At 39.5% G+C, this 19,786-nt stretch overlaps 3 protein-coding genes across 3 annotated transcripts in view; 2 read left to right on the forward strand and 1 right to left on the reverse strand.

The window, feature by feature from the left end:
- LOC134669093 (cytosolic Fe-S cluster assembly factor Nubp1 homolog) overlaps positions 1-19,786 on the forward strand; it is a 285,812-nt gene that overhangs the window by 191,547 nt on the left and 74,479 nt on the right. The gene's annotated exons all lie outside the window — the stretch shown is intronic.
- LOC134669058 (frizzled-2) overlaps positions 1-19,786 on the forward strand; it is a 31,893-nt gene that overhangs the window by 9,521 nt on the left and 2,586 nt on the right. Inside the window, exon 2 of the mRNA XM_063526581.1 lies at positions 19,503-19,680. Coding sequence (XP_063382651.1) covers positions 19,519-19,680 — 162 coding nt within the window. The 5' untranslated portion in view covers positions 19,503-19,518. The remainder of the gene's footprint in view (positions 1-19,502; positions 19,681-19,786) is intronic.
- LOC134668677 (uncharacterized) lies at positions 7,170-10,826 on the reverse strand. The gene is made up of 2 exons (XM_063526119.1): positions 10,015-10,826; positions 7,170-9,417 (listed from the first exon to the last, which is right to left on the reverse strand). Exons 1-2 carry the CDS (start codon positions 10,824-10,826, stop codon positions 7,170-7,172), a joined length of 3,060 nt encoding a protein of 1,019 aa, XP_063382189.1.

The following is a 19,786-nucleotide window of genomic DNA, read 5'->3' on the forward strand; positions in this document are numbered from 1 at the left end:
TTTCTTGTGCATAAATTATTCATAAATAGTGGTTAGCAACATGGTCGCAATGATTTTCAGTCAAATAGACTGTCTTTGGATCATGCACGACAATTAGGTTCCCTTCTCCTCCTGCCGACATCTCCAATGTTAAGGGCTACGAATCGTGATTTACTGGTTTGAGTCTTATTGAGCGGCACAATTATATATGGCTTCATCGTTTGACACCGATTATTCTAAGTCTTCCTCGTCCTTTAATTTAATCCTATTAAGGATATTTTTTTAACTGAAGTCATCAAATATTATTGTTCAATAACATAGGGAAACAAAATCAACGCACACAAGACAGTATGTTGGTATGCATGTATCTTTAACTTTATTATAGAATTACAGAAGATAAAAAGACACAAATATGTATGGCTTGGATAGGCACTACGAAGGCGAAGTTATCTCTTTAAGGGATCTCTCCCAGTTAACCTTTGAGTAGATGAGAATCGATGAAGAACGGTAGACAAAACAAAAGTAAAAGGGGTATCCAGGCTCAGGAGAGGATTGTCGATTGCTTTGTCGTGTGTCCAATCGAGCTTTATAATACTTGGCTCTCTTGTAGTAGATTTTGTTTTATGGGATATAATAATATAAAGTATAACTTAAGTAATCCCTGTCGTAAACAGCTTAGCTGTCCGCTCATACCCTCGGCCACCGGGGCGCAAGTTTGATTTGTCGAGCGTGTAATCGTCGAAGAAACGCTGACCCAGTTGGGCTGATTGCAAAGGGCGCGAATTAATGACTGCTAACGTGGGGCTGTATTCGGGCTTTAATGGCGATATTACCGAGTTATTGGCCTCTATTTGAGACGAGACAGGTGAGGTATAGCGATCTGTCCAATTTTAGCATCAAAGGTGAATTGATCTTAACGGGCTCTACAATTCTATACCAATTGACTAAAACACAGATATACTTACCAATCATGTCTTTCCCATCACGGAACTATGGTGTTTCGAACATTTGGGAGGACACGTTGAGACCTTGTAGACACTTTAATGAGATGTAAGGGGTACCGTGAAAGCTGCATGTCGAATATAGCCCGTGTAATTCGGCCGCCATCGACTAAACTCGGCAAGGTTCGGCTATCGTTGATTAATTGACACAATATTTGCTGTCATACGCAAATGGGTCTGTATACTAATGGCAGAAGTTTAACTTAATGAGATCGGGAGTCCCGCAGGGTTCGTTGGTAGGTCCGATTGTTCTTAGTTCTGACGTAATTCGAGAAAGCTATAATTTAGATAAACGGGATCAAAACCTTTAATAAAACTTAATCGGTTAGTTGTTTATTTTATTAGGAAACTTTCTTCGCATATATTTTCCTAGGCGATAACGAACCAAGAATTTATAGCCAATTAGTGAGATTTGTAATCAAAGTTATAAGTAGAATTATAAGAATTTATTATCTAGCACAAATAGTCATATCTATGTGCGCTCAGAAAATCCTCAGTATGGTCAGTTAACCTTAGTCGATGTTTTCCATTGCTATCATGATTCTAATAAGCTAATAAACATTCGATTTAATACAATGATACGCCTGTTTACGCTCTAAACATAATCTCGTTTGAAAGATTGATTGCCATAAGGTATTTAAGGCAATTAGTCGAGAACAGTAACAACGCTTCTCGACTCGGACCAACTAGCGTAATATTGATCTCCGATTAAGTTTTGTTTTTATAAACTTCGAGTTCAAGATATACAAGTGACGATCTCGAAACAAACTTGTAGTAAAATTCTCTAATGCAGTGACTCGGTTGTGCAGATAGCGTTAACAATTGGTGTTTTCAATCGTGTTATGCAAATATGGTTCGTATGTTTATAATTATAAAGTAAGTTTTCCTTTGTATGAACGTAGTAATTTACGTAGTGAGTTGGCAAGCGATATGTAAATAAGTTTACCGTCAGTTTGAATTGTTAGACTTTTGTGATGGCAAAGATAATGCCCCTCCTTCAAATACGTAGTTTTAAGCGTTCTTCCGTTTTTATTAATATTTTATCTTAGTGTAACAAACCTATCATCTTGTTATCGTTTATCGCTGAAGATAAAATCTACTAACAAGTCATATTAGTGTCGTTGACCTTGCAAATTACAATTAGTTTCGGTTTTATTTATATTCCTTTCTTTTATACATTTTACCTTTCTTTTATAATGCTGTGGTTGCTACTTGATACTTATGGTGTTATAGCGCGCGAGATTGGCCATTGTTTCAAGAACAATGCATATAATAACAATGATTAATTTCCTCCTTAAACTGCCTTTCAGCTGCGCTTTATTTACATTAGGTATTAAAGGATTAAATTAGCGGAGTCAGTTATGAAGTTGACCCAAAAATTTTTTATTAAGCTATGAGCTTCATCACATATGATCTTTGAGTAATTCTAAGCATTTCAAGCCTGGGAGGCAATAAGGGGAGGGGGGTACAAAGATGGCCGCCACCCGTCATCATTCAAAAAAATCTGTTCTGGTCCTGGTGGCCACTAGGGCAAGTTTGGTATCATTTTCGTATAAACCGGAGACGTAGAATTCATTGCTGATATTTGTTTTTTTCAGCTTCATAGTAATTTTACAAGAAAAACGTAAAAAGATGAAAATTTAGGATGGAGATATTTGCTTTGAGAGCTAATAACTTTTGTATAGTGGCCAAAAATATCATATAAAAAATACTATAATAAAGCGTAATTCATGTAGATTCTACACATATACACGTTGAGTAATATCCCACTGCAAAAAGATGGTGAAAAAATTATTAAATGACCGCAGCGCGGGTAGTTGGACTTTCGTTTATCTTGCGGACCGTCGTTTATCTTACAAAATGATCGAGTACGAGTATCTACGTAGGTATGCTTACTTTGCTAGATTTTATGATGACGAATAAAATACTTTCATCCAGACATAATTCATCATACAGACATATGAGCGTGAACGGGCTCACACGAGACGACGCCCAGGATCGCGCAAAGTGGAGGAAAGCAAGTAGGAAAGCGGATTCTGGCAAAGGCCGGGATAACGCTAGGTAGAAGGAAGGAAGACATAATTTTATGCACTTTAATTTTAATGCACTTGCAACGATTTGAGTGGGGCCTAGTTTTATTTGACCGGTGTTTTCTGTAAGGTGGAGGTAAGTACGTACTTCCCCAGTTGGGCTCTGCTCGGATAGATCTGGAATGACATCCGCTGTGCTGTGCCCTACCACACAAAGCGAGATGACATTTACAGTGCCCATACCTCTCTTTTGAACGTAGTTTAAGGATATACCCGGGTCCAAAATTGGGTCCGAGAAATAACTATTATAAATGAAATTATTCTAATAAAATAGCGCTCTTATTTTTGCTGATAATATTAAAACACTATTTATGAGAGAAATTGTACTACTTAGGAAGAGGCAAAATATTTATTTTCACGATAATTTTCATGCTATAACTCACTTTAAATAATTTTATAGGTACTTACTTGTTGTTTTTAATAAATAACTTCAACCTGCACATAACATTCATTTGGATTTGATTTGGTTTGATTTTGTTTGATATTTTACATTTAATATTTGCTTCAAGTTGGTGTGGTGAAAAATTCTGTGTTTCACTCGGCGGCAAATTTTGTTTAACCCTCGTTCTTTGAAACCCTTACAACGCTCAAGATTCCATTTTTCGAACAACTCACTACGGTCGTGGTTCAATTTTGAAATCTTCCGCTTGATCGGGTATCAATATTAGCACGAGCTGTTAAACAACAGCTTTGCCCCCTTGTAAAACAAATAACTATTATGCGGAGAGCTTACATTTAGAAATCATAACAGCTATGTATATTTGTCATACTAATATAGGTTATGCAAGTATGACTTGGTGACAAACCAACGAAGCCCCGCCTCGCGGGGCTTCTATTTTCTGCTCTGAGGGATAAAAGGTAACTAACGAACCTAACCTAACCCAACCTGAATTGGCGGTTGTACATGAACTTATTTGTTAAGCGAGCCGCCCTCCTCTTTAGACATGGGGATACCTGTGTCTATTTTTTTATTCTGTGTGTATTAAATACAGAAAGCATTTTATTCGTCATCATAAAATCTAGCAAAGTAAGCATAGTTACCTACGTAGATACTCGTACTCGACCATTTTGTAAGATAAACGCCGCCTAGCGAGAGTCCAACTACCCGCGCTGCGGTCATTTAATAATTTTTTCACCATCTTTTTGCAGTAGAATATTACTAAACATGTACATGTTTAGAAGCTGCATGAATTGCGCTTTATTATAGTATTTTTTGTATGACAATTTTGGCCACTATACAAAAGTTATTAGCTCTCAAAGCAAAAACCTCCATTACAAATTTTTATCTTTTTACGTTTTTCTTGCAAAATTACTATGAAACTGAAAAAAACAAATATCAGCAATGAATTGTAAGTCTTCGGTTTATACGAAAATGATACCAAACTTGCCCTAGTAGCCACTAAGACCAGAACAGATTTTTTTGAATGATGACGGGTGGCGGCCATCTTTGTACCCCGCCCTCCTCGACTAGACGCACGCTTCTTTTCGCCTCCGAGGCTAGAAATGCTTAGAATTACTCAGAGATCATATGTGATGAAGCTCATAGCTTAATAAAACATTTTTGGGTCATATATGGCAGCGATCCGTAACTGACTCCAGTAAATGGCTGTCTTAACAAGCTTAATACTTACTTACTAAAAGAATATTCAACCAAACTTACCCCATTGTTATAACTAGTAGCTTTAGCTTTAGTAGCTTGAGCATGGCTCTGGGCATTTCAAAATTATTCCAATAACGGAATCGATATAAGAAATATTGATAATCCATATATAATTATAAAACCTGCTCACCAAATTTCACGAGAATTAGTTGAGAAATGTGATATGTAGAAAAGAACATTCGGACAGAAAGAATTTTTTGCCATAAACTGAAACGGAGACATTAAATTTGCTTACGCTCGGTCAATAATACGAGTATTAACGTGATCGTGACAAATAATTAGAAAAAGCTAATTCTCTTATAAAGCATTCATGGACCTCAAAGCCCTCGACTCTGTTCTCTTCTTTTCCGGCTCGAAGGACCACATGTAAAAAGGGCCCAAAAGAATATCACTCTAATGACTGTACAATAATGTATAATTTCGTTAGAGGTATAACTGTTCTAAAAGCTTGACAATATTTAATATCAGCCAGTCGTCGTGTTTTGCAGAAAAATCTTAATACCGCGATGTAGGAAATTTGACACATGGTATAACGACATCTAGCGGGTAATTTGGAAACAAAATTAACTTCTTGCAAAACAATCCTAACAAATATAAACAGAAGTTGGACATTCCGCCCACCAAGGACAATAATAACACAAATGTCCTTATTTCCGCCCACCATGAGACAACTAACTATGACAAAATACAACAAAACTTATATCATGACACAGTGAAAGGAAATTGTAACATGTGATATTCAAAATGTAAACAAACAACTCAGCACGCTGCAATAACTTTGCATTCAAATTGAACAAATGATACCAAATTAAAAACCTCAACTTACATTTGGTAAGAAACAAAAAATGCAAATCTTAAACTTTAAGTTTCTATTGGCAAAAAACATAGTTTGCCAACAGGTCGTTTAATAATATTCCCTTTACAACGTAAACTAACTACTCGAGTGATTCCATCCAGACCTGGGTGTTTATCAGTGATTACACCGTACAACCATCTTGCTGGAGGCAAATTATCTTCCTTTACTAACACCACACTACCTACTACTGGCTCGGGCGTTTGATGGGCCCACTTGTAACGGTGGTAAAACTGAGTCAGATATTCACGCGACCATCGGCGCCAGAAATCTTGAACCATTTTTTGTGTTAGCTGCCATCTTCTTAAACTACCTACATTGGTACTTTCATAGTTGGAATCTGGCACAAGTACTAGCGGCTCTCCAACCAAAAAATGTCCAGGAGTGAGTGGTATAGGATCATCACTGTTGTTACTATTGATTCTTGACATAGGCCTTGAATTAAGGCAAGCTTCAATTTGAGCTAAAACTGTTGCCATTTCCTCAAATGTCAAGGTGGAATCTCCAATCACTCGTTTAAGGTGATGTTTCGTGGATTTGACTCCCGCCTCCCAGAGGCCTCCAAAGTTTGGAGAGTGTGGAGGAATCCAATGCCAATTAGTGGAGTTTGTAGCAAGCTGATCAGCAATTTCCACAGCCACGCTTGATCGTTCTTCGGCGTATAACTGCTTCAGCTCACGAGCAGCTCCCACGAAGTTCGTTCCATTGTCGCTCCACAAATCAGCGCAATGACCACGACGTGCTGTAAAGCGTTTAAATGCCGCAATAAATCCTTGAGCTGTCAAGTCACTGACCGCTTCAAGATGTATTGCTCTTGTAGCCATACAAATGAAAAGGCAGATGTAGCCTTTGTAAGAGCGGTGGCCTCTTCCCTTTGAGGTGCGCATGTTTATTGGACCAGCATAGTCCACACCACTCTGAAAAAAGGGGCGATTGACAGTTCCTCGAACTGACGGCAACTGTCCCATCAGTGGGTGTTGTAATGCAGCGGCATAGCGAGCACATATAACACATTTGCGAACGAACAACTTAACCGCATTGGTTGCTCCGATTACATAATATTTGGATCTCAAGTAATTGAGCATCAGTTGCGGGTTACTATGCATAGTTTTTTCGTGCGCATTGTCTAAGATTAAAGTTGTGAAGTGTGACTTGTGTGGAATTATCACTGGATGCTTCATTTGTTCACTAATTCCAGCGTGCTCTAATCTTCCACCAACTCTTAGGACACCATCTCCATCTACAATCGGGTTCAGTGAGGTAAGTTGACTCTTCTTATTAACAGTTTTATTTTCTTTCAGGTTTTTCAACTCCTCTTTGAAATGATTTCCTTGAACAATCTTTATACACATTTTCAAAGTTTCTTGGATTTCACTGCTTGTTAACCACAGACTTACTTTTTCTTTTCTAACACATTTCAAAAATCGTTTACAGAAAGCCAGTACGCGTAGCAGTTTCCACAATTTAGAAAACCTTGAAATAAGTGTTTCTTCGGCATCTGCTGTGACATCATCATTATCGTAAGTATTCACGAAGCATGCTTTAGTGCTTCTTTCTTCTAAGTTTGTATCCTTTATGTTTGGTTTTTAATAGCTAATCTCCTTATTTTTCAGCCACGACGGACCTTCTATCCAGAGCTCTTCATTGCTCAGGTGTCGTGTACCTCTAGACGCGCAGTCTGCAGGATTATCTTTCGACGAGACATGGGACCATTGGTGCGGCTCTACTGACGTTATTATTTCAGATACACGATTGGCGACGAAAGTTTTCCATCGATTTGGACGACTATTTAGCCAAGAAATGACTACTGTGGAGTCAGTCCATGCGTGAATGTTCGCTTTGCTGATACTCATAACGTCGGCTACTTCAACCAGCAATTTAGTGAGTAGCACAGCCCCACACAATTCCAAACGTGGAATAGAAATTTGTTTAATTGGTGCCACTTTCGTTTTAGAAGTGATCAGTGACACGTGCACATTTCCTTCTTCATCTATAGTCCTTAAGTACACAACAGCAGCAAACGCTTCATTAGAAGCGTCGCAGAATCCCTGAAGTTCCGCAGTTACATTGGAACTAGCGTGGTTCCATCTGGGCAGCTTGAATTCGGTAAGTTGGTTTAGACTTTCTCTGTAGTTAAGCCAATCCTTCAGTAATTGTGGTGGTACTTCATCATCCCATTCGATTCCCGAAAGCCACAATTTCTGGATGAAAATCTTGGCTGCTATGATCACTGGAGCCAACCAACCGAGTGGATCGAACAGCCTCGATATGTCAGATATGACACTTCTCTTTGTTACAGGAACTGTGAGTGGAGGAAGTTGTACCGAATACTCAAATTCGTCATTTCGGCGATTCCAGACGAGTCCCAGAATTTTCATGACAGCATCTATCTTCAGCTGGAGACTTCCTTCCTCGTTGACATCAGTTTCTTTCATGTAACTTATTAATTCTTCATTGTTACTACTCCATTTCTGTAATTCGAATCCACCTTTTTTCAAAAGTTCATTCATCTCTTGGTATACTAATTTACCTTCTTCCACAGATTCACAGCCTGTTAACAAATCATCTACATAAAAATGCTTGAGGACCCTATCAGTAGCGTTTGGATACTGTGCTCCTTCATCGTAGGCTACTTGCTGAAGAGCACGCACTGCAAGATGAGGTGCTGAGGCCGTACCAAAGGTGACTCGGAGCAGTCTCAAGTGCTTAATCTTCTCCCCCGAGTTTTCACGCCATAGAATGCGTTGAAAATCTACATCGTCTTGATGAACTTTCACTTGCCTGTACATTTTAACAATGTCTGCTACCAGGCATATAGGGTGGCAACGCCAACGAAGAATAGTATGTCGCAAAACAGGTTGCAGAGTTGGACCTACTAAAAGGTCTTGATTTAAGGAAACGCCGTTAGAGCCAGGACAAGACGCGTCATATACCACACGCAGCTTTGACGTGGATCTGTCATCTCGGATGACAGCATGATGTGGCAAGTAAACTGCGTCTGGGTTGTTCTCCTGTTCAGGAGGAACTTCTTCCATGTGTTCCAGCTCGAGATATTCATTGATGACATCCGAGTAGCGTTTCTTCATTTCAGCATCCTTTGCGAACCTCTTCTCTAATTGGTTGAGACGCCTAGTTGCAATAGGCACAAAGTTTCCGTGTTTGCAACTGGGATCTTGGTCACGAAATGGTAGTTTCACAATGTATCTACCGGTGCTATCACGTTCAGTGGTAGCCGCGAAAAATTCTTCACATTTCTTCTCGTCTTCAGTGTAATGATGCTTGAGATCTGTCGTATTGTGGTCAGCCTCGAGTTCCCAAAATTTCTTGAGCAGCTCGTTTTCATCTAAATGAATGTGGTTAACGCTAACGCTTTTACGAATTTCCGACTCACCTAAGTGAGTTGGCCCTGAAACGATCCAGCCTAAAGACGTTCGCTGAGCGACGAGTGCTCCCTGAGGAGCTTTAATCATGTTGTTTAAAAGTATTTGACCGTACACTTCTGCCCCTAAGAGCAAGTCGATTCTGCCGGGAATGTTGAATGTGGAATCTGCTAAATCTAATTTAGGCAGTTCTGACCACGAATCAATGACAATACGTTTTCTCGGACGATTCGATGTTACCTTGCCCAAAACATGAGCATGCACGTTCACTTCAAAGTCAGGTTCTAGGAGTGATGAAATTTTAACTTTTACCACCGACTTAGAGTTCACAGGTGAACTCTCTTCACCGCCTAGACCCGTAACTGTGCTCTTGTGGGAAACCTTGTTAAGTCCCAGCAGTTGTGCTGCAGACTCCGTTATGAAAGAGGCTTCCGAGCATTGGTCGATTAAACATCTGAGGGTTATACCTGAACCTGTTTTCGACTGAGCTTGAACCAAAGCCGTTGGCAAAAAAACCTGTCCACGACTGGTCGAAAAACACGTTGTTACATTATTGGGCTCATCACACGATGATGATGGAGCTGTTGTTGCGTGTGCAACAATATCGCTTTCAACCGATTGAGTAGGTTTGACTTGAGAATCGGTTGCTTGAGTGCTATTTTTTGGGTGCAGTAAAGAATGATGTTTGCGCTTACAAATTCGGCATCTAGTAGATTGGCGACAGGAATATACGTTGTGACCTGAACCTAAGCAATTGAAGCAAAAATTACCGGACTGGATGAAATCACGTCGAGCATCAACATCGATTTTTGCAAAACCCTTACAATTACACAATTTGTGATTCTCTGAACAATAGCCACAAGAAACTTCAGTTACATGATGCACTTTTAAGTTGCTACTAGATTGTGCATTGGGTTTCTTTGGAACAAAGCTTGTCTTCGATGATTTCCCATCCAAAAATTCTAATGCCCTAAATCGGGTTTCTAAAAATTCTCGAAGTTGGCTAAGTGTGGGCAAATCATCAGAAGACTCGCTAACCTTAAGTTCCCACTGTTTCCTAGACTCGTTGTCTAATTTAAGACAAATGATATGAATCACAATTATGTCCCATGTAGTTGTGTCGATGCCTAAGCTGTTCAATCCATCTAAACACTCATTCGTAGTGTCCAGCAATTCCTTGAGTGCATTCGCGGACTCTGTCGTAATATTCTTCTGACTCATGAAGCGTTTGAGAATGCAGTTGGAAAGATACTTCTTATTATTATAGCGCTTTTCCAATTTTTCCCAACAGGCGCTGTAATTATCTTGCGTGATCTGTACGTGACGCAGAAGCTGTTCAGCTTCACCGACTAAATAACCTTTCAGGTAGTGCAATTTTTGGACGTCATCTAAATCTCTATTCTTATGGATGAGCGACTTGAATAGATCTCTGAAGCTAGTCCACTCAGAATAATCCCCTGAAAACGTAGGAATCGAAATCTTTGGTAGCTTTACCATCACCGACTTGCCTTGACCAATATCTGACTTATTCCCAACAGTGGTAGACTCAGTGCTCTTTCCAGGAATTGAAGCGTTTAGTTTGCTTAGGGCAACCTTAAGATCCGACTTGTAATCCATGAATAACTCGTCCGCACTAGAATATACGTCTTCAGTTACATACTCGGTGAACTCAACTGTAGTAGACTCTTGAATGATTTGAGTATGAGTTGTCACAAACTGATTCCACAAAGATTCTAAGGTTTCTAATCTAGTGCTAAGGTAATCTGCAGAGTTAAGCCGTTCCTTAGGCGATTTTTTAAAGTTAGTTTTAGCCTTATCAATTCTCAAATACAAGTCCTGCTGCACTTTTATAAGAGCCTCCATGATGAAATTTTCTAAGTGTTTGGAACTTAGCGCAATCTAGGCAAAATTGGGCGTGGATTCCCCGTCGTTCCACTTTCTTCGAAACTATTCTAAGTCCAAACTTGCTACGAATTTTTCTAAGTCAAAACTTGATGAAATTTTTCAAAGTCCGAATTCGTTGAAATTTCACTAAGTCTTTGACAGTTGCACTACGTAATAATTTTAATGTACTCACGGTTGTCTTGACACTTCACTACGTCACACATATAATCCGCTTACGTCATACTGCTGCATCTCACCGCTGACGTCACGATGCATTGCTTACGTCACACGTTGCTCCGGAACATAGGCTCTTCCCGCCTTGCCACCGCTGACAGCAATCCACTGCCTTAGCCGGCGTCCGTTGGCCCGAAGTTTACCGAATCCACTAGCCGAACTTATCCGGTTCGAAGGACCATGTAAAAAGGGCCCAAAAGAATATCACTCTAATGACTGTACAATAATGTATAATTTCGTTAGAGGTATCATCATCATTCATTTAAGAGTTAGACTCTTGTCGGTGGAGCGATTTCCATGTATGTCGGTCCTCTGCCTTCTCCTTGACAGCCTGATACGACACGACGTTGAGCTTTTCCTTTACTTGATCTATGTACGTTCTCCTTGGTCTCCCCCTCCGTCTTGTTGCCTCAACTTTCGTTAGAGGTATAACTGTTCTAAAAGCTTGACAATATTTAATATCAGCCAGTCGTCGTGTTTTGCAGAAAAATCTTAATACCGCGATGTAGGAAATTTGACACATGGTATAACGACATCTAGCGGGTAATTTGGAAACAAAATTAACTTCTTGCAAAACAATCCTAACAAATATAAACAGAAGTTGGACACCCCATGATTCGACTGTAAACAAAGATATTAGAAATCTGATCAAATCCATAATACAATTCCTAGTAAATCAAATGCGGTGTAAAACGCGTAACGATTCGAGGTTTGTTCGTGTATTTACGATTACGACACGACTAGTCGTAAAGCGTTACCCAGCACGCAAAGGGTTAACCACTGTGATTTGGAGGGTCTTCAGAAAGTCCGAGTTTACCTCAATGTGGCAGGAAAGAAAGATTTGTAGAGTTTTAGCTACATATGTGGAGGTGTAAAAAGAAAGTAGGGAAATTGGTTTGACTGACTGACGTGACTCTGGATAAAAACCGAGGCTACTGTTATATACGGTTATCTACTTTCTTGATGTGTTGCGAAAGACATAGGCTGACTTTCCACTCAGGCAGAGATGAGCGGGAATGCACGGGAATCTACCAATAGTATTCGTTGTCTTCTTCGCTCCGATGGATTACAACCAATGCTAATAGTGGATTTCCGTACGTTAAATTACAATAAGTCATATACAAATTTCTGTGTATAAAAATGTTCGTTCATCATCATCATCATCTCAGCCATAAGACGTCCACTGCTGAACATAGGCCTCCCCCTTGGACCTCCATACGTGCCGGTTGGAAGCGACCCGCATCCAGCGTCTTCCGGCGACCTTAACAAGATTGTCTGTCCATCTTGTGGGTGGACGTCCTACGCTGCGCTTGCTAGTCCGTGGTCTCCACTCGAGCACTTTTCGACCCCATCGGCCATCTTCTCTGCGTGCAATGTGGCAAAAATGTTCGTTACGTACTTATAACAACTTTCTGTAAAACTATTCAACTCTTCGCCACTCCTTCCTCTTGTATTAATGATAGCTTAAAGTGCCTCTAAAATAACCTTTCAATACCTCAGCAACTATCTTTTCAATGAGTTTCCGGCTGCAAACAATGTGGCGTTGTCTTCTATTTTGATTCCTGCACACCTTATTCCTCAAGCTTCATATTTTTTAGAACCAATATAACACAGATCCCTGCTAACATATGTTAGTAACAAATATAAAGGTCTAATTATACTAGTAACTACAGCATTCAAGTATCAGAATAACGCACAGGACGCTCGTAAACGTGTGGTATCTGCGGTTTTACTGCGTTAATGCGTTTTTACGACGTCCGCGCGTGTGCAATCGACCTTAGGCAAGACCTCCCAATGTATTTGAAATGAAGTATACTGGCTTGTTGAAATTTAGAAAAGCGTATATTATGGTAGTTTTGATTTTACATTTTATTTTGAAAGTCCTCTTATTGGTTGACTCTGGTTTGTACAACTGAACAGTGGTGTATACTCATACCTACTCGTATGCAAGTAGTACAGGTAGCTACTACAATGCAACCACTCAAACTATAATAGTTAATAGCTTCTTAAAAACAGACAGAGATGTCAAGTTGAAGATACCTTACCTAAGCGACGGTACTATTGCTTCGCTATTTGCACAGACTATTATTGTACTTACTATTTATGCGCTTTCTTGCGGTTTAGCCATAAAGTTTCACAAACTCTTACGATCTTAGACATTGTTATACACGAAGTTAGACATGCTCACTCCATCATCAAGAAGTTTATTGCTAAATGGTTTCAGGACACCTACTTTTGAAATCTCCTTAGCCTACTTTAGATACATTCAATCCTAAACGACTCTTACCTGCTGCTAGGTCGCTATTAATGTTATAAATGTGAAAATAACTGTATGTGTATAGTTCGTTTTTTTTAGCATTAGAAAGATCTTGCAAGAAGGTAAGCGATCTTGACATGTCTTTTAATTGAAAAACGCTTTATAAAAATCAGTAAGTATTACTTTTGAAAGCAGAAGAATATAAATGATCGTATTACATTCATAATTGTTACATATTTGCCGAAACTTATTTTTAAAACGTGTTTTTCAATTAAAAGACACATCAAGATTGTTTACCTTATTTCTAATGCTAAAAAATACGAACTATAGTATGTTAAATCTTCACGCTTCAACCTCTGAACCGATTGTGATGAAATTAAAATCCCGGGGAAGGTATCACGGAAATCGTAAATCTACGCAGACCAAGTGGCGAGAAGAAGTTATTCTATAAAGTCAATGCTTAATATGTTTTTTGAAATAATTTGGAAGCCAAGGATTCTCGTTACCGCGCAACATCATAAATTCATAAGTTTCGTAATAAACTATCACTAAGCATTCCGCGCTTTCACCTCCCGACCGCGGTCACGCCAAATCGTCCCATAGTGGAAAACGCTGTCTCTTTCTACCCCAACTGTTAGAGCAGGTTAGATGCCATGATGACACTTTGTGTCTAATGTATGGGACAAGTCGTAAACAGAGACCACGTGTTTAGGAGTTAATATGCGATTAGGGTACGCCATTTTAGACATTTAGCCGGTATACGTAGAATTTTAGCTCAAAATATTTAAATGTGCGCATTAGGTGCTACTTAATATGAATAACGGCGTTCATCAAGATGTCATCTACTTTAGTTCAGATTAAGTATACTCCAAACGTACTTTTTTTTTATTTTAATTGACTACCATAATTATACCTTTTGACACCAACCCATGAAATCTTTTGACAAGTTATGCAGTGCAGTTATTACAAGAAGTTCGTTTGCGAAACTTCTGCTGCTGCTGATTGTTAGATGTAAAGGCGGGATTCCACCAGTGCGGCACAAGCATTTTTGTACTGTATATGCTTCTGCCGCACAGTGCCGCACACTGGTGTAATCCTGCCTTTAGCATAACATGTTTTCGTACACGCAAAGATTACGCAAGGCTTCGATAGATTAGTGCAGCCGTCATCGCACGGACGGGCAGTATGGACGTCTGCCAAATCGCCGGGCGACGACCCGATCGGCTTATCAGGAGATATTACTGGGAGACAGCGAAAGGTCACTAGGCACGTGGTACTAACAGCAAATCTATTTTATTTATTGTCCATCGGTGAACCTTTTGCCTTTGCAATAAGGTATAGTGATGTCCATGGTACCTTAGAACTGATCCAGATTTGAAGTGATCTTTCCTTATAGGGAGTCTTGTACCTCTCGCGTCAAATGTGCTCCCTATGACATGACACTTCATTTTTGTATCCGGAGCAGTTCTCAAGTAAAATGTTAGTAATTTTATTTCACTAGCTGATTTTTACTTTTGACAAAGTGAAAAGTTTTAATTAGATATACACTTAGATAGCTTATATTTCTCGACAAAATGCTTGAATAAATGCTGTTCTCCGTCTAATTCTGATTACCACTACGTACCTTGTACCCCCTGACCACTTATATTAGCGTAACAAGAAAATTTAATTACGTCTGAGCTAACGCTGAATATTTCTAGCTTTCTCAAACAATGAGCAATTAAACCACGCAGCCGCAATATTAGTCCACTTCGTTTCCCGGAAGGCATAATAACTCAATACTACACTCATAACAGGAACAGCAAACCTATTCAACATTTCCATAACCACTTACGCTTTTCTTCCTCTAAATCTTAAAATAGCTTACCCTTAAAGGCGTACAATCCAGGATTTTCATAGGTTCTTGGAACGTTTTTGTTGTAGTGAAATAGCTGGTACGTTTGGCCGTAAGGCGACGTTACTGTTTCCACTGAACCGGAATAAACATGTAGTGTAGGGCCTCTGTTATGGCGGGTTTATGAGCGGTAGCGGTAAGTGAAGTCAATTAAGGATTGCCTATAAATTGTACGGTAGAATGACGTATTCATCGAGCTCGAGCGTCTAAATATTTGGGTTTTTCATTGGGACACGTGGTGCGCTGTATTATCTACGCATTTCATTAGATTTCTATGTTTCAATTATTTGACCTGTCAAATCAGCAAAAGATTTTGTCGCCTGCAAAATGGACGTCCGCTCCCGACTACAACGAACGCTGACTAGGTTTCACCGTCAATTGTCTTGAAATCTCGCTTGATTCTTCTTTCATTTTGAGAGATAAAGCTATTTGAGTTCAGACAAACTTTAAGTAACCAAAATTTGGGAAAAGTTATCTAAATTCCCCCGGGAACAATAGGAAAGATTTCCCGCTCGCACTGCGCCCGCGCGCTCCTGACTACGACGAATGCCGGCTTCAGTTTTACGAGGTTTACAAGCCACGCCGGAACCGGCCTGATAACATGCCGTGTGTTAAAGCTAGATTACTATGGAATAGTAAATAAATAAAATAAATAAATATTGGGGACATCTTACACAGATCAACCTAGCCCCAAACTAAGCAAAGCTTGTACTATGGGTGCTAGGCGACGATATACATACTTATATAGATAAATACATACTTATATACATAGATAACACCCATGACTCAGGAACAAATATTAGTGTTGATCACACAAATAAATGCCCTTACTGGGATTCGAACCCAGGACCATCGGCTTAGCAGACAGGGTCACTACCCACTAGGCCAGACCGGTCGTCGGTACAAGTACTAACTAGGATTTAACTTTGCGTGGTTTTGGGAATTTACTAATGTGTAAGGACATGAAATGTTTACATGAGCATACAGTAGGGTGTGTCCATTAAGTATTTTCGAAAAGTTACTGATCTATTTGATCATCCTATTGAAATGCAGCTACAGAACCACTGTTGATAAAAAAAATGGTCTTGAATAAATAAATATGTCATAATAAAGTTAATAACGTTCTAAAAATCCTTGTCCCGCATACCAACATCATAGTTTACTTTATGCAACACGAATAACAACCAAAATATCTTAATAAAACATGAAAGCTTGAAACAACACAATATTTCCATTTCCTGAATCCGTTACCACAGACTAGATAAACCCAATAAAAAATATTTAAACATTCGAAATTTGAATTGCACCGTACAGTTTTCTTTCAGGTATAACAGCCCTTAACCCACAGAGGTAAGGTTTATAATGGCTTGCTTTGATGGTAAAAATAAGTTAGAAGGTTGTACGGCTGGACATAGACGCACGTGTCGATATCGTGTGTCGTTAAAAGCACATTAAGCCGTGTTCAGACGTCGGCGCTGGCGACGTGCCATAGAGTAGACTTTAAGGCGGGGTTCTCACTTTCATTGCGTTTGGCAGCCGATGATAGCGTAAAAAGACTGTAGTAGTGGAGTGGAGAGTTATTTTATATTGTGATATAAAACGAACCTACACTGCGAAGAATCAAAAGGAAAATCTTAGATGCAATCCTGTGTTTGGAGGAACGCGATTGGCTGTCTTTACACATTAAGCAATCTGTTACAAAAAGTACAAATCATGCTGGGTCAGAAGTAATTCCATTTAGTGTGCCATGCTTCAAACTGATTCTCTGACGCACACTTGAAACTTTTCAAAAGTTATCACTTCAATAAAAAGGTCCATATTCACCAATATTCAATCGTCGCGATTGCTGATTAAAATTCCTCAGCGATCTTAACTCCTGTAGGCACAAACTGTCCAACATCTGGCTTTGCCTAATCTACATTAACAGGGCAGGGCACATGTTAGGCCCAAAATAAATACATCTATTCGACTCCGAACTAAATCCGGCGACCTGTCGCTCCCAGTATGGTTTATTTGCTTTCCCGTGTACACGCGGCTCGGAACGGGGTTTTGATTTATTACTGATACTAATCTATGGCTAAAGAGGTTAAAACCTGGCCTATTTATAAATGTTAAGTGATTTAGGGACGACTCGTGTCCTGTAAATAAATCGTTCAATGTGAGCTGTTCTTGTGAAATATGTTACAGTAAAATTGAAATTATGTTTAAATATTTAATTAGGTGGGTTGCTTGTAATTTATATGCCATCATATGGCTTGAACAGTATCTCTCAGTTCGTCGATCGTTTTGCAAAATAGCCAAAAATTTTTTTTGTTGAAATTACGACATACGCATTATACAAAACACGAGTTACCCCTAGCAATGACATCCAAATTTGAATCATCCATCGATATCTCTACAGTAGTCACAGATACCATATCTCACCGATAATACCATCTCTAGAGACAATAGGTCGGAGGTTCCACACATTTCGTGAACACATGTGGCAGTTGGGTAGAAATAAACGCGGTAGACCTTGACTTGGGCGATGCATTGGATGCATTCAATACAAGTCATGATGATAACAAGCCGTAAGAAATGTTTAAAGCGGGCCACTCACACACCTGCCGCAGGGGCAATACCGGTCGCACGGCGGTCAGAGCAATTTTAGGCTGTTTTCTACACACTAGCCTGCCACTCAGTGTGTAAGTGATAGTCCCGCTGAACGCACGTCGACGAGAATGGCTCCTGTGTTAAAAATAAACATTATTTATTCATTGATTTTCAGGTTTACAATGCCAACAGCAGAATTTTAAGACCTCTTTATTTTAATTTGGCGTACTGACTGGCAGTATAGAATTCGCGCTAAGAATAAAAAAATATTTTTTTTTACCCCACATGTGGGGCCGGCCTTTATATACATCTATTATCCGTGTCCAAATTTCACGTTCTTTATTCATTGTGACAAGTGACCTCCGTTTGGTTCGGTAGTCGCCAATGAACTGACTGGAATTGCCCCAATCGTACTACACATGTAACAACCTAGCAGGGCGGTAGATACAATCTAGGGAGCTAGGAAGGTCTTGCGCCCCTGCCGCCCTGCTGCAGGCCCAATTTAAAAATTGCCCCTGCTTCTCTACACACATCACAATTAAGGAGACAATTAAGGGTCCAATTCCAATATTGCCCCTGCGGCAGGTGTGTGAGTGGCCCACTTAACAGCCAGTTGCACTAACCACAACTATAGTTAGTTTTTTTAGCATTAGAAAACGTAAACAATCTTGACGTGTATTTTTATTGAAAAACACTTGGAAAATAAGTCATGGCAAATATGGAACAATTATGAATCATATATACGATTATACATTATTTCGCTTTCATGAGTAATAGTTACTGATTTTTAAAAAGCGTTTTTCAATTAAAAGACAAGTCAAGATCGCGTAGTCTTTTTCTAATGTTAAAAAAACGAACTGTAACGGAGTTATCAACATCACTCATCAGTGAAATATGCAAGAAACTTTCCATGCAATAAAATTTAGCCAAGGATATATCTGTGACAGACGGTTTTCTGTAAACCAAAGCGATTGTACTTAACGAGGAAGTTCGGCTAGATATAAAATAAATTGAACTTAATGTGCCTCTGTGCACAATTGCACATTATTGTTAACTGTAGACGATGGTTAGACCACCCTAGATGAATGACACCACATATGTTTCTTTCATAACGAAGGTCAACAAAGGAATCAATTACAATAATCTAAGTAGGTATGTAGTACCTTGATAATGAGGATCACGTCATATGATAAAAGAGACGCATTTAGACTTGATTGATAATATAAGGAATGTACTTGATTTATTTTTGACGCGAAAATACTCAGCAGAGTTACTAAAAAGAATCATTTAAAGTAGCATACGCTGTCTACTAGTAGCAAGGCGTCAATTTATTGGGTTATTTTTTCTTATTTGAAAACTGTTGAGTTCATTTTATGTATTAAGGGAGAAAACTTAAGGCTATGTTTGGCGTACTTATCGCATATAGATAATATCTGTCCTTCTGTCCATTGTTTTAGGTATATCTCATACACTAAAAGAACAGTTCGAATGATCCAATTTGCCTGACCGATCTGAAAATTTAGTACAAAATTGCTTCAAAAGCAGGCTTATTGATTGAATTGGGCAATCGAACTGTCAATTTGTATCTGGGATATACTAATAAAGCTTAAGTCGTTATAAGAGTTGCTAGTTCTCTATAATGTGTCAGTTATTTTAAACTGATTTCTTTCCATTCCAGATGCGAGAATAGCACAATGCTGCGCTTGTGGGTCGTGGTGGCGCTGGCGGCGTCGAGCGCGGCGCTGCAGCCACGCTGCGAGGAGATCTCCATCCCCATGTGCCGCGGCATCGGGTACAACCTCACCGCCTTCCCTAATGAGCTGGACCATGACACGCAGGAGGAGGCTGGCCTTGAGGTAGGTTACATGTTACTGGCGCAGTCAGTAGGGATAAAACCGTCCTGCTACTACCACGGCTTTACTGCGACGACGATCCGTGTAACTATATGGTATATAGTGCGGG

The sequence above is a fragment of the Cydia fagiglandana genome, chromosome 11 (genome assembly GCF_963556715.1).
Source record: "Cydia fagiglandana chromosome 11, ilCydFagi1.1, whole genome shotgun sequence".
Lineage (NCBI taxonomy): Eukaryota > Metazoa > Arthropoda > Insecta > Lepidoptera > Tortricidae > Cydia > Cydia fagiglandana.